This window comes from Dasypus novemcinctus, chromosome 20 (assembly GCF_030445035.2).
Source record: "Dasypus novemcinctus isolate mDasNov1 chromosome 20, mDasNov1.1.hap2, whole genome shotgun sequence".
NCBI lineage: Eukaryota > Metazoa > Chordata > Mammalia > Cingulata > Dasypodidae > Dasypus > Dasypus novemcinctus.
In genome coordinates, this window is record NC_080692.1 from 41,136,116 (window position 1) to 41,151,855 (window position 15,740).

Below are 15,740 nucleotides of genomic sequence, written 5' to 3' on the forward strand. Positions count from 1 at the left end.
TGTAGTAGGGAAAATCATTTCTTTTCAGTAAAAGACTTCAGTGTGAGAGTATCCTTGTAGATTTTATTCAATTTTCATGTCAATTTAATGTCATAACAATAAACAAGTGAAAACAGCATGCTGGGTATATTTGAAGAAGTAAAAGAACAATATAAATATACCCAGATTTCATACTTGTTTTAGGGAATGGTCACTTAGATAAGATAAACTCCTAAGATTTTTCAGTTAATTATTTAGTTTGTTAGTTTTATTTTAAGATCTGTGAGCTTAAAAGTGCTTGGAAATAAGGGTGGAAAAGACTTGTATATGGACAACTATAGATCATTACTGAAAGAAATTACAGAAAACCTAAATAAATGGACAAGATATCCCATGTTTATGAAAAACTATCTTGAATCTTCAAAATCTGTTACAAAGCTACAGCAATCAAAACGGCATGGTACTAACACAAGGATAGATATATAGATGAATGAAATAGAATCGAGAGTTCAGAAATAAACTTGCACATCTATGGCCAATTGATTTTTGAAAAAGGTGCCAAGTCCCCTCCATAGGGAAAGAATAATCTCTTCCACAAATTGTGCTGGGGGAAAGTGCTTAGAAGGTAAAATGTCTTTTTTCTTTTTTTTTTTTTTTTAAGATTCATTATTTATTTATCCCCCCCCCCCCCCCCCGTTGTCTGTTCTCTGTCTACTTGCTGCATCGTCTTCTTTGTCCGCTTCTGTTGTTGTCAACAGCACGGGAATCTGTGTTTCTTTTTGTTGCGTCATCTTGCTGTGTCAGCTCTCTGTGTGTGCAGCACCATTCCTGGGCAGGCTGCACTTTCTTTTGCGCTGGGCGGCTCTCATTATGGGGTGCACTCCTTGCACGTGGGGCTGCCCTACGCAGGACACCCCTGCATGGCAGGGCACTCCTTGCGCATCAGCACTGCGCATGCAGCTCCACATGGGTCAAGGAGGCCCAGGGTTTGAACCACAGACCTCCCATGTGGTAGACGGACGCCCTAACCACTGGGCCAAAGTGGCATACACTTATGAGATAAAGAATGATTAGGGGGAAACGGACTTGGCCCAGTGGTTAGGGCGTCCACCTACCACATGGGAGGTCTGCGGTTCAAACCCTGGGCCTCCTTGACCCATGTGGAGCTGACCCATGCGCAGTGCTGATGCGTGCAAGGAGTGCCGCCCCACGCGCAAGGAGTGTGCCCCGTAAGGAGAGCCGCCCAGCGCGAAAGAAAGTGCAGCCTGCCCAGAAATGGCGCCGCCCACACTTCCCGTGCCGCTGGCGACAACAGAAGCGGACAAAGAAACAAGACGCAGCAAGTAGACACAGAGAACAGACAACCAGGGAAGGGGGGGATTAAATAAATAAATAAATAAATCTTTTTTTAAAAAAAAGAATGATTAGGTTTCCTATATATATATATATATATTTTAAATGCTTTAGATTAGGGTTTTTGTTGTTGTTGTTGTTTTTATTTTTTCACCACTTGGATAATAGTTTACTCTGTAGTTCACACTCCCCCTGGCCACATTCAGTGGGTTATGGCAGGATATATAATGTCCAGCATCTGACCCTGCAATATCACTTAGGACAACTCCAAAGTCCCAAAAATGCTCCTATATCACATCTCTTCTTCCCACTCCCTGCCTTCAGCAACTACTGTGGCTACTTTCTCCCCATAAATGATATAATTTCTTCCATTAGTAGTCACAAAAGTTTTATAGTAGAAGATCAGTAAGTCCACTCTAATCCATATTTTATTCCTCCATTCTGTGGGCCCTGGGATGGTGATGTCCATTCCACCTCTAGAGCAAAAGGGGGCTTAAATTCCACCTGGATGATGGATGCGATTCTCCTGCTTGCAGTTGTAGGCACTCTCAGTTCCCTGGTGTGGTGATTGACCATCTTCACCTCCCTGTTAGCTGACCTGGGTAAGTCCAACGAACCAGAGAATAGGAACAACAACTCTGCTGAGGCTCAGGGCCCAGGTGGCACATGGACAGTCCAGAGATTCAAGTCTCCTGGGTATATACCAATGCTAGCACCAACCAAAAGCTTATTAGACCAGTTAATTCAAGGAGAGTAATAGTTGCTTGAGTAAAACTCTATTCCATTACTCATTCAACTGTGATACAGTATTTAATATGCAATTAATAAAAACTTCTTTTGTGAAGCAGGTTTTGCTCAGTGGTTGAGCACCTGTTTTGCATGTACGAGGCCCTGGGTTCAACCTTGGTACCTCAAAAACAAACACAAAAACTTCTTTTATATATCTTTGGTTTTACTTAATAGATGAAGTTTCAGAGTTCTGAGTTAGCAATAAAAATAATAATAATAAAGACAGAGTTTGTGGAAGCAGATGAGGCTCAAGTGATTGGGCTCCCATCTACCATATAGGAGGTCCAGGGTTCGATTTCTGGGGCCTCCCGGTGAAGGCAAGCTGGCCCATAGTGAGTTGGCCCACACAGAGTGCTAGCCCATGAGGAGTGCCTGTGCACACAGGAGAGCTGGCCCACGCAGGAGTGCTGGTGCAGAAGATGGTGCAAAAAAAAGGAGACACAGAAGAGAGACAGTAAGAGACAAAGCAGATCAGGGAGCTGAGGTGGTGCAAAAGATTGAGCACCTCTCTCCCATTCTGGAAGGTCCCAGGATCAGTTCCCAGTGCTCCCTAAAGAGAAGACAAGCAGACACAGAAGAACACACAGCAGACAGCAAGTGCAAAACATTGGAGGGGGGAGGTTGGTGGAAATAAATAAGTTAATAATCTTTTAAAAAAGGAAAAAAAAGAATTTGAAATGAACTTAAATATATAAAACCAAAAAGTTGGTGACTTGTAATCTCTAAGATTAATAAAATAACATTCAATAAAATATTTTGAAAGTTTTCTCCACAATGAAAGCATGTTTTCTTAGGTCAGGGACAATGATATATCTTTCTCACTAGTTGCTTTGTGGTGTTTGACCTAATGAAAAATATTATTAATTTACAAATGATAGTGTATATTATTTGTTTTATATTATCGATATATATTGTATATTATTTGAGGCATTTAATATTTCCTGCTTCAGTAGATAGGGTTTTTTTTCCTTCTCTCAAATCAAGAAAAGAGTAAGAGCCCTAATCTCATCACTTAACCTAAGAGAAAAAATAATATTTCTTAGGCAAAGGTCTTATTCTCCAGAGGTGGTCATAATCCAAAACAGATTTTTTATGTTCTTGTAAACATAACAAGTAGGTTTTTCTTTGTTTCTGTTGTTGTTTCTGCTTTTCATTTACTTAAGATTTTTGTTTTCCTTCTCAGATTCCCATTGCATTATTTATATACCTTATTTTAAAAAACAGAAACACACCATATTATTGCTTTTCCATATAGTAGTATCGTAGAAATTTTTTTTGCTGCAAATGACTTTGACATTAGGTCTCTGCAATTTGTCCAAATTAGGTCACAAAATAATAGAGGTAGTTGATTCATGAAATGCAATAATCATGAGCCAAACCAATTTATCTTTGTTCATAAGATAGTAAACAGAAAGGATTTAAGCAAGAATAAATGGGGTGAGTTTAGCTCTATTGTAAAACTGTAAGTAGCAGTTGCATACACACACAGATTGGGGGTTTGAATTTTTCTCCTTTATTCACTAATGTCACAATAAAGAAATGGGTGTTTTGCTGCCAGAATATTAGAAAAATGTCTGTGATTGTAGAAGTTCCTAAATATTCTCTTTTTCTCCTATTCTTCTTTCAGCCATAATGAAAGAAAAGTGACCTGCAAACATCCAGTAACAGGCCAGCCATCACAGGACAATTGTATTTTTGTTGTGAATGAACAGTAAGTAAAGAGTTTCTTGGAAGGTCTGAATTCAAGATGGGGTTAGCATGGACTTGCTGTGTTCCATACTCGGTGTAATTCAGTTGAACAGTTTTCATACGTGAACGTTTGAGTCAAGTATGACAGCAGATTGGCAGTTGTTTATTAAATATGATTTATAAACATAACTAAAAATTTTTTCATATGGAATATAATTTCAGAAGCTGTTTTTATAATAGTTTAACCCAGGAATAAATTAAAGAGTCCAGGGTTCTAGGTCAGAGAAATTAAATTGTCTACAGTTGGTCAAATTGTTGAACTGAATTTGAACTTAGTTTGCTCCTCTTTAAATCCAAGATAGTGGCAAATACCATTTCTCAGAAGGTTTATAAAACATCAAAATATGTACAAAATGCTTTATAGACTCTAAAGCAATTACAAATGTCAGGTATTGTTATTGTTTGTGATATTTGTGTAGTTAATTCTTGTAATTCTTTTTTTCCGAGGTGCCTGGGCTGGGAATTGAACCCAGGTCCTCGTATATGGGAAGCTGGGGCTCAATCCCTGAGCCACCTTGGCTCCCCTGAGTTAGTTATTTGTTTGCTTGTTGTTTGTTTTTATTTTTATGTTTTTGGAGGCACCTGGGACTCCCATGTGGGAAGCAGATGCTCAAATGTTTGGGCCACATCCACTCCCCTCATTTTTAATTTTCAAGTTGAAAGATCAAGTAGATTAACTGTAATACTGCTTATTAAAATAACCATGATGCATATTAATTTAGGTGCTTAAATTTAAAAAGGTGCTTTTGTTTATGGTGATTGTCCCTGTAGCCTAGCTAAATTTCCTCACTTGTCTTAATGTACTAATTTTAGCATGGTATTGACAATTTTACCAAAACTAGGTTAAGTGTATATACTTAATATGATAAACTAGAACAGTAATAATTACCGTAATGGCTATCATTCATTGTATATCGCTATAGTATTAAATCACTTATGCATGCACTCCAGACTCATATTCAGTGCTTACTTGACATCTCCATGTAGAGATATAAAAATACCTCAAACTTAACACAAATGGGGCATCTCAGCTCCTTAAATCGTGTTTCAACTCAGATCAGTTCAAATGTGTAAATTGCAGTTCTGAGGAACACTACCTGAGTTTTAAAGGTGTTCACGTTCATATCGCACTTGAAAATTGACTGGTCACACACTTCTGCCTGGATTAAATAAGTATCCCAGTTCCTGGCACAGAGGAAGTCCTCAGCAAAAATATATGAATCAATGATACCAATTTATGTTCTGCTTAGGAGGCGTGTTCATTATATATAAAGCAGTTCTAAATATTAACCTCCGACTCTAAAGTACCCAGCATCCACCTCCATTAGAGTACCAGAATTGTTAACTCTAGGCAAACTTTATTATAAAGCCGTTTACATACACAGCGGGTTTTAGCACTTTGTATTATATTTTCAGGACTGTTGCAACGATGACATCTGAAGAAAAAAAGGAACGACCTATAAGTATGATAAATGAAGCTTCTAATTATAACATGACCTCAGATTATGCAGTGCATCCAGTGAGCCCTGTAGGCAGAGTGAGTTATTTTACTTACAGTTAATTATTGGTAACTGGTAGTTAGTATCTATTACTGTTATCCCTGATGAGCTTAGAATTACCTTTGAAGAATAATTTCGTTTTTATTACATGAACCTAATTACATTGGTTTTCAACTTGAAATACAAAGCAATAAGTTTTTCATTTCATGATTTAATGACAAATTTTTTTAAATAATGGGAAAGTTCAGATTTTGAGGTAATCTGTATATTTGTGAGAGATTGAACATTTTATTGAATCAACTTTTAAGTTTTAAAGGTAAAGATTAATGTAACAGCCTAGAAATCCTATTTTCTGATCTTAAGAGTACCTAGATTGAAGAGACTTATAATAGATTTTAGGACGGGTGGTTTAAAATCCAGCCAGGATTGATTTTTTTAAACATAATCTATGTCATTTTTTAAATAGGCATAAAATTCCTTACTACCAAAGGGAAAACCTGTGCCAGTGTGCTTGGTGACCTCTGAATTATTCAGAATCCAGTATAGAAATATAACAAAAGTAACGTATGAAAACAGGAGCAGATGACTTTTCTTTAAAATGAGAAACTAAAATGTTAATTTTTTAAGTAAATCTGTGATCCCAGACTTTTGTGTCTGAAAGAACTTGTGGGTTTTGTTTCTTATACTTTCAACATTAACATTAATATTTCAGATTTAGAATTTTAATATAAAAATATCTTCAAATTCTTGGAAAATTTGCTATTAAATCTGAATAGGTAATTCAGATAATTGCCTTCAAGTTGCTGTCAGTTCCTAAGTTAATGTATAGCAAAAGATGTGAGGAATGACAAATGAATAATCTTTTCTTTAAATTTATTTAAAAAATAGTTTTACAAGAGAAAAAAAATTATAATGGTAAATTTTATTTATTGTAATCGAATGAATTATAGGGAATTATCATAGTATTTTAAATGCCTGTTAAAACTTTTAAAATATTACAAGTAAATGTAAATTTATAATGTGATAGTAATTTACATAATTATAAGCTAAACAATTCCTGATTCATTTTCAGTAACATAAAATGTCATAGGATTACCGAGCATTGTATTTTAATGCTTCATTTAATATATTTTAATTAAAATCTGGAGATGTGATAAATGAATTGGCGATCATTCATCATCTGAAAAGGAAGTTACAGCCACTTTACACCAAAAATTTTCTAGATGGATCAGTTGTTGAAATGTTTTAAAAAAAAAAATTGTAAAAGCGGTAGGGGAAAAATATAGACTATTTTAAAAAGTAATTCAGAATGGAAATGCTCTTTCTAAATAAGCCATAAAAATCCAGAGACCTTAATAGAAGAGAGTGAGAAATTGAATTACATGTGTAATATCTGCAATACATATAACAAAGAATTAACTCTTTTATAATTAAAAAACTATGAATCAGTAAGGGAAAGGCTTACAACTCATTTTAAGAGTGAGCAAATTATATAAAATCAGCTCCCAGAAAAGAAAATGGAAATTACTCTTAAACATGAAAAAGATGTTCAGCACCTTTTCATAATGTGAAAAATGCTAATTAAAACTACAAAAGTTCACCATTTTTCAATTATCAGATTTGCAAAGATCAGAACATTTCTTAGCACATTATGTTGACAGGAGTGTGGGTAAACAAGCATTTCCTTTATGTGGCTCCAAGAAATAATAGAAAAGAACAGTGGATGTTGTGTATGCAGTCATTTGAGAAAGAAAAGATACTTCGTAACTATGAAAACAATTATTTAAATAGACAGATGCACATGCCCAGTGACACTGATTATCTCACTGGGCGGTGAAGGAAGGTGATGGGGTCCTAGGGTCTGAGAAGTAGACTGTCCTTGTTTACATTTTTGTACCATTTGATTTTTTTACTTTTTAAGCACTTTTGTATGTGTTCAGGAAAAGTTTTCATGGGTTAGGGTAAATGTTATTATGTACTAATCTTTACAAAATATGAATGTATGCTAAATTTCCAAAGATTTTAGGTAAGTTGAAAAATAGATAATTTGATATAACTTTTTATTTTATAGAGAAATTCAGTTTCAGCATCATTTTGTTGTTGTTGTTGTTGTTAACTGCTGTCATTCCTGTAGAAGTAAATTCTTCATAGTAAACTTAGCAGTATTTTAAAGGATTATATATCCTTATGCATATTTTTAAGAATCCAGTAAACACCATCCTTCTAATATCATTCAGGTTCAGAGTTGTCCATAAAGAAGAAAACACTACATTACATTAAGTGGACGGTTTCAGTCTTGTTTTGAATTAATTGTAATATTTGTCTTTTTTTTACTATCTGTGTATTATTCTTCTGACTTAATGTTGTTAACTTTCAAACAGCACTGCTAAATGCAGATGTAAAGTTAAAAGTCACTGGCTTATTCTTTCACTTGAAACAACTAAGCCAGCAAAAATGGAATTATGATTTGTCTAAAAAGATTTAAGTTTTGCCAGTTTTAAGGAAATCTGAAAGGGGCTTAAAATTATGAAAATGGAAAATAAGCTCAAATCTTCAGCTATTAATACCATGTTTTCTAACCTGATTCTTTTTACTTAGACTTCACGATCTTCAAAAAAAGTTCATAATTTTGGAAAAAGGTCAAACTCAATTAAAAGGAATCCTAATGCACCAGTGGTCAGGCGAGGTTGGCTTTACAAACAGGTATTTTTTTTTCTTTCGTTTGCTGTGAAACAAAGGGCAGAATCAAAAAAGAACCTTTTGGGCTGAATGTACCTGAGATAGTAATGGAAAATGGAAAAGGAGCTGTGGGGCAGTCACCAGGTACTTTCCTGGTTGTTGTCCCTAAAGGAATGTTAAGGTAGCAATTAAGACAGAAAAGGCAATGGATATTACTTAGAACAGAGATTAACTTCTGATGTTTATAACAGGTATTTCTAGTTTTAAAATTAAATGTGTACTGTAGGAAAATGTTAGGAATACCTTTTTAAAATTATCCAAAAAGAAGCAATATTAAAAAGTTACCGAAATGAAAAAAAAAAAAGCAAACAGCATAAAGTACTTTTTGCTTTAATACTCTCTTCCTCCAAACATTCTGTTTGGTTCTTTTCTTTTCTTGGTATGTCTGTTTGCTCAAATAGGGTTTATTCTAAGATTCCCCGATAAGTCGGGGTTTGTTTTGTTGTAGTGTCTGGAAAACCTGATTCCTAAGGTTTTTTGAAAACTTGTCGTAAGTTTTAGAATTAGCAAGCATTCATGTGCATTACCCCCGGACTTTATGACGTCTATTTTGATTGCTTAGAGGCTATTTTCCTTTTTAAAGATTTGTTTTATTCATTTCTCCCTACCTCCTCATTGTTTGCACTTGCTGTGTCTGTTTTCCTCGTTTCTTTTAGGAGGCAACAGGAACCAAACCCAGGTCCTCCGGTGTGGGAGGGAGGCACCTAAATTGCTCGAGCCACCTCCATTCCTGCATGCTGTGTCATTCACGTTTTTCTTCTTGGGTCTCTTGTTGCCTCATATTGTTTTGTCAGCTTGCAGCACCTGCCCTTTGTGCCCACTTGCTGTCTTCTTTAGGAGGTGCTGGGAACCAAAGCAGGGACCTTCCATGTGGTAGGCGGAAGCCCAGGCGCTTGAGCCACATCCGCTTCCCTATTGTTTTTCTTTTTACTTTGTGGTACAACTGGGTTTCAGATAAGGGACTGCCAGATCACTGAGACATTATTCTTGGCATTCAAGGTTTTTATCTGTCTTTTTTCTATGTCTCTGATTCTTCCAATTATGTAGAGTATACAGAACAAGGTAAGTATTAGTTCAGTGAAGGTGCTACTTTATTCTAAGTACTACTAATGGCTTTCAGATAACCTAATAATTTTTATTCATTAAAACTTATAATGAACTTGTTCTGGTATGTTCATTAGAGTTAGTTCCCTCTGAAAGTTGTGCAGTAGCTAACCCAGTGTAATTTGAAGAGAACCATCTTAATTTCCAAGTAATTCCTAGACTTTCAAGTAAATTAGTTTTGCCATTTTCTCACTGAGTTGATTGGATATATAATTTGGATACTAAATTTTAGTTTTTTTGAAAATCATTTACTACATTTTAACCATTTGACATTCTGGTGTATCTAACCTAAAAAATGTTGCAAATTCTATTTATTATCGAAGGAATTCTCCTTATTCTTTTCCTCACTGGTCTTTCTAAGTCCATGTTATATTCAGATAGCTCACTGCAATATTAATCCTAATTTAGGATATGGTAGCTGTTATTTAAAATAATTCTTTCTCTTGGTTCTTGACCCTTTGGGTTGATTAAGTACTGCAAAGTGTAACCAACCAGTTTTTCTATACCCAGGTCTTTGTTTTATATGTATGTGACTTAAAGAAAATATTTGTTTCCATGGCCTCTTAAAATCTAAATCTTTTGGTTATCTGTACTAAAGAAAGAATGTACATAAGAAATTGAAAATACTGTAGCCCTTTAATTTTTTTTGTCCCTTCCCTGATGTTGTTGCCAGTTTGGGGGACAAATCTTTTATGTGGAGGTATTTTTACCCATATAATTTATAAAATCTTTATGAGGATAATCACAATTAGAAATTAACTTAACAATATTACTCAGTGCACATCCAAACCAACCTCCCTCTCTCGTGTGTGTGTGTGTTTGACTTTCTCTTGCAGTTTTGCTTTATTGTGTATGGGAAGATAATTTTATTAAGATTGTAAATTTTTATGAGCTTGATATTTTTATGAATGAAATTACTTAAAAAGAGATGCCAAACAGGCAGTCTTTTTTCTGCAAGATGAGCAAAACCCAAACTCTGGATGTAAGGGAAAAAAATTGTTAATGAAATTAGCAATTAAAAGTTGTTAATTTGTATATTAAGCTTCCTTTATTCACAATAATTTTAAATCACATTACCTTTGGAATGATTTCAATTCACACACTTTTCTTCTTATTGAAGAGAAACATATTCATTAAATCTGATTTACCAGATTACACATGATGCAGACGTATGTGTTCAGAAGTGTAACTTCCATATTGCTTATAAATATGAAACCAAATCAGATTGCTTCAGCAGTATTCCTTTTTCATGACATTATTACTCTTCAGAGACCATTATATTTGGGGATATTCTGAAAATGATACAAGTCCCTGGAAAACTATCTCATATTTTGATTTGGCCTTCTATTTGTATTTCTAGGTAGCACATGTCAAACAGTTTGTTTTAAAAGCTTATTTTAAAATAAAAGCACCAAAAATCAGTTTTAATAGTCTGACATGGAAAAAAAATTCTTAAATATGCTAATTTAATGCAGGACAGTACTGGCATGAAGCTGTGGAAGAAACGCTGGTTTGTGCTTTCTGACCTTTGCCTCTTTTATTATAGAGGTGAGTTAACCATAAACTATCTTACTGTATTATTTTTTAATTGCAGTGCAGTCTGTGTTAAGCATCAGATACCATTTCAAAGGAAAACATTATATCCTTTTTTTCTCTGTTTCATTAAAATCTTTTCTTCATTAACGTTGAGGCAAGACAGTAGACAACTTATTGCCCTAAGCAGATTAGTCTGAGTTTTGATCCAGTTTCTGTGACCTGATTGTGTCAGTCTGGTTTGTTCTACATGGAGAATATACGAATCTTTGCTCCTAAATCCTGTCCTAGAATTCTGTGACTTTCGGGTCAAAATCATATTAGTTTAATGAAGTCCTTTCACATGTCAGCTTTATGAGACCTATCCATGGATCCATTGACTAACCAGTTCTGCTCACCCACAGATGATGTGACAAGTGAAAAAAAATACCTTGCAGAGAAACGTGTTCAGTATGACCCTATTTTAGAAAACAAACAAGCAATGACAACCTTTTCCCTCAAACACAGAGAAAGTTGTGGCATAGGTACATACTAGGCTGCCAATATTGGTGGCAGGGACATAAAGGTATTAGCTTAGGTATAGCAAATAGCAGTCTTCATTTCTCATTTTTTAATGTTTTCTGGTTAGTCAATCATCAATTAATACAACTTGAATTAAAAGCCCGAAGGAGGCTCTGTTCAAGTGCCAGATAGACCTGGCAGCTATTGCAAGAGCCACAAGTGGATCTCCCCAGATAAATTGACATCAGCTCTAACATAAATCATGAACCTGGACAATTGCTCCTTCACTGCTTTACAGTTGTTAGCCTGATTGGAAACAGTCAGTAAAGAATTAGATTTTCAAAAAAAGAAAAAAAAATTAGATTTCAACCCATAATTAATAAGTCCATAATACACTTTTCTAGAGAAGTGTATTACAAGTTGTGACCGAGGGTTTTAGAACTGATTAGTAGTTTTATTTTGTGGCAGAAATATGCCTATCAAAGCAATGTAATATTCATATTAACCTCAAAAATCTGGAATTACTAGAACAGTATTCATCTCTTCTTTTCCTTGCAAACTGTGGTTGAGAGCTGCAGCTGACTCAGAATTAACCAAACCTATAAAATTTCATTTTCTGTCATAGAAACGTTGGTCAGGCTGCAATTGTGGTAATATCTTTAGTTTAAGTGCCAAGCTTACATGATGATTTTTGTTAAAGTTTTTCCCAATCCTTCAGAAAGTCAGGATTTATAACTCCAGCATTAACCCCAAGATTATAATTTGTACTTTTGTACTGTCCTCTCTTTTTCGGTATAGTTACAGACTATTTGAGTGTTAAATGAGAATAAGAGAATGTTTGTTTCTATTTCTAGTTTTTAAATTTTCTTAATGTTAATTTGCATCAGCAACAAAAAAAACATTGAATTTCTTGTAATTTGTGTGTCTATTGACAAAATTCATTGTGAGATTTAATTCATTCACAAATACCAATTGAGCAGAACTTGTTTCATGCCAGGTACAATTCTAGGTGCTGTCAAAACAGCAGTGTGGGAAAGCTTTCATGGAGCTTACATGCTAGAGAGATGAGGCAGAAGATAAGCTCTAACAGAAAACACTATAATAAGTGTTTTTAGGGAAAAAAGGCCATAATATAAAAGGGTCTGGTATTCTGAGAAGATATTTTCAATTGTGTGTCTAAGTGAGGAGTAGCCAGAGTAGGCAGGCACCGGGAAGTGCAAAATCTCTAAGGTTGAAAAGCCTTTGGAATGTCCAAAGAGCAGAAAGAAACCGTGCAACAAAGTAGAAAGCAGTTGGGAAGGAGATGGAAGAAATAGATATAGGAATTTGGATTCTAGAGTAAATGTCATGGGATGTTTTTAAGCAAAAGAGTGATATTTAATGCAACTTTTTATTTTGGTAGTTGCACCATATATTCTCAATATGAAGGGAAAAATAAGTCCCTATCAAGTTTATAATAAAATAAATAAAATAAGACACACATAATATAGAGTTACTTCCCATTTGTGATTTTTCTCTTTGGTGAGTTCATCAGCCTGGTGCACAGCTTGCTTTATTTGTCTTATGAGTATATAATGATGAGCTGTATATTTCAATTTCATGAACATCTCTGCCCTTGAGCAGCAAGTTAATAAAGTAGATCTATGCTATCCCAAGATTAAAGTTTTGTCATTTTCCTGGGTATGTTTTATGTGTTTGCCTTGTAGATTTGTAACTTAGTCCCAGAAATTTATTGTGTATCAGAGTGACTGGTAAAGTAAACATCAAGGTTGTATGTTTTTAAAGGCGTATAATTTTTATAGCATGCTTTTTAAAAGTATATTCATGTGTTTATTCATTTATTCAGCAAATTTTTTGAGCGTTCACTACTGTTGTTCTACATGTCTTCATGGAGCTTATATTCTCCATGGAGAAAGATTATAAAGATAAGTAACTAAAATATATGTCAGAATTATTAGGAGGACGAAAGTTCCAAAGGAGAGTAGAGAGGGCCTTTGGAGGGGCTATGATGAGAAGAGTTGTAAATAGAAAGGGCTGGCTGATGAGATTTTTGAGCAGCAACTGAATGATGTTAAGTGAATAGGCCACACATTTATCTGGAGTTAGAATGCTTGGACATTTAAATCCTGCAAGAAATGTGAGTGGGTTCATTTTTTAAAAGATTCTGTCATTATTTATATCCCATAATATTTTCAGTGGATCACATGTAAAAGGCCTCATAGAATGCAGTACATATGCCAAATAAATGTATGCTCTTTTTATGGACATTTTTTAAACATTTGGAACCAATTTCTGGCTTGCTTAGGATGGAGAAGCTCATTTAAAATACAGAATTGTATACTTCAGCTATTGGATATTTTCACTTAAAACTTACATAAAGACCGGCCCAAGAACCTTTTTGTTTAAGTCAAAATAATTTTGAGAAAATTCATCCTGCCTCATAACATTTAAAGTTTCTAATCAGATGTTAAATTATCTCTTAGATGAGAAAGAAGAGGGTATCCTGGGAAGTATACTGTTGCCGAGTTTTCAGATAGCTATGCTTACCTCTGAGGATCACATTAATCGTAAATACGCTTTTAAGGTAAGGAAGTAATTGTACTTTTTAATTCTGTATTTGAAGCTTGCATTGAGTGAGAACTGGATGTTGAGCCATAGATGATTGCAGAAAATATTTCAGTGCAGCCATTTTTAAATTCTAAGTGTGTTAATCGATGGTGTTATAGTCATGTAGGAGGATGCCCTTGAATAGGAGGCACATGCTGAAATGTGTCTTCAGGGTGAGTATAAATACGCAGCTATAGAGACATACATACGCAGATAAAGCAAATCTGTCAAAATGCTAATAATTGATGAAGTTAGATGTGGATATCCTGGTGATCATTGCACTAATCCCTCAAGGTTACTGTGCATATGAATTTTTCTTAATAAATTTGGAGGGAGAATGCTATAACAAACAGCAATCATATTTTTAACATGATGTATGTACATTTATGATCATATAGAATAATTGCAAAGATTTTCTTGGATCTAAAAAAGCATGCTCATCAGAGAATATTGAAGTTGAGGTGTTAAACCTGTTGCTATTAAAGCTGAACAGACCTGAGGCCCCCTCTCCGGACAAGTGGTTCCTACCATCCCTTGCTGGTTTCTGGAACACTCAATTAAGCAGCAGTTTTATGCAAAGTTGGTGGTACTATGTTTAAAAATCCATGCTGCCTTCTTTGCTTCATGATTATGGCCAAAATAAAACTTAGAGACCCCTATTTTTTGTTCCTTTTACATAAGAACGCCAAAGGATTTAAGGTAGAATTTTAATTTTAAGGAAAAGGGGGGAGATAAGGATAACATTTGTAGGGAGTTAGCAATAAAAAGTTTATAAGTTATAAAATTGTTTCAGTTTTCAGTTCCCCATGTGTGTGGTACTGGGGCCGGGGATTAACCCAGGACCTCGTCTGTGGGAAGCCAGTGCTCAGCCACTGAGCCACATGGCTCCCCTCCCCCATCCACTTTCAAGGAACACTCAGGATTGTGACTGATTTGCACCTGTGTTGCAAACTATGGAGAAAAGTGAGCAGGGAAGGTATTAATGCTATGGTGAGTGGAGGGGCCTCAGTATAATATCTGAGCAAAGATCTGAGAGAAGAGGGGAATAGCTTCATATTTAAATAAATTTTATTAGTGGTGTGAATCAGAGAAACAGTATTCAGTATTTTGAGATGTTACAACAAAGCTTGAATAGATAACACAAAATAATAACTTTATTAAGCACACATGTGGAACTGTGTAATATTAACCCTATAATTTGGCCATTGGTTTAAATGTTGGTATTTTTTTTTACCTCATCAATTGAATAAATATTTATTGAATTCATACTATTATACAACATATTATCAGACATTTTTAGACTTTTTAATGCTAAAATTTTTAGAAGGTAGCAATAGAAATGATCCTGTATGTTAACGTTTATGTTCTCTGTAATTTTTTGGCTTGTTTTACATGTTATTTGTGACAAGAACAATAATTTCTATTAAACATTCTCTTCTTTGTGGTGGTGTTTCCTCTGAATTTGTGAGCTGCCTTTGCTACTCAAAGATTGTTGACTTCAGGTCTGTTGCTGTTTATCAAAATGGTAAGTAGGAAATTCATAGATAATTCTTGAACCCGGTCTTGGAACGTAAAGCTAGGTAGAGGACCTTGACATCGTCTCGTGAATATTTCCACTTCTGAGAACTGATGTGGGCGTGGCTTGGCAGTGTCAGTTCAGGGCTAGAGTGGGGTCTTCTCACCAGGAGCCCGGCATTCCTTCATTGATCACAAATACGGTCTCTATTCATTTCTTGAAAATCTTTGACTACAGTCTGTGGACACTTTGTTTAAATTATTTTAACAACATGCAACTTTTAATTTGTTTCCAAGAAAGTGTTATATATTTGAGGCAAGTGAGATTTGTTGGTTATGTAGTTATTTTTATCACTGTGTTTCTTGAAATTT

At 34.9% G+C, this 15,740-nt stretch overlaps 1 protein-coding gene across 17 annotated transcripts in view; it reads left to right on the plus strand.

Annotated features, from left to right (window-relative positions):
- Positions 1-15,740, plus strand: part of PLEKHA5 (pleckstrin homology domain containing A5) — a 250,461-nt gene that overhangs the window by 137,979 nt on the left and 96,742 nt on the right. For all 17 annotated transcript variants that reach the window (XM_058282858.2, XM_058282854.1, XM_058282857.1 and 14 more), the window contains 5 exons: positions 3,749-3,832; positions 5,287-5,407; positions 7,968-8,072; positions 10,688-10,760; positions 13,730-13,830. In XM_058282858.2, the coding sequence (XP_058138841.1) occupies positions 3,749-3,832; positions 5,287-5,407; positions 7,968-8,072; positions 10,688-10,760; positions 13,730-13,830 (484 nt within the window). The remainder of the gene's footprint in view (positions 1-3,748; positions 3,833-5,286; positions 5,408-7,967; positions 8,073-10,687; positions 10,761-13,729; positions 13,831-15,740) is intronic.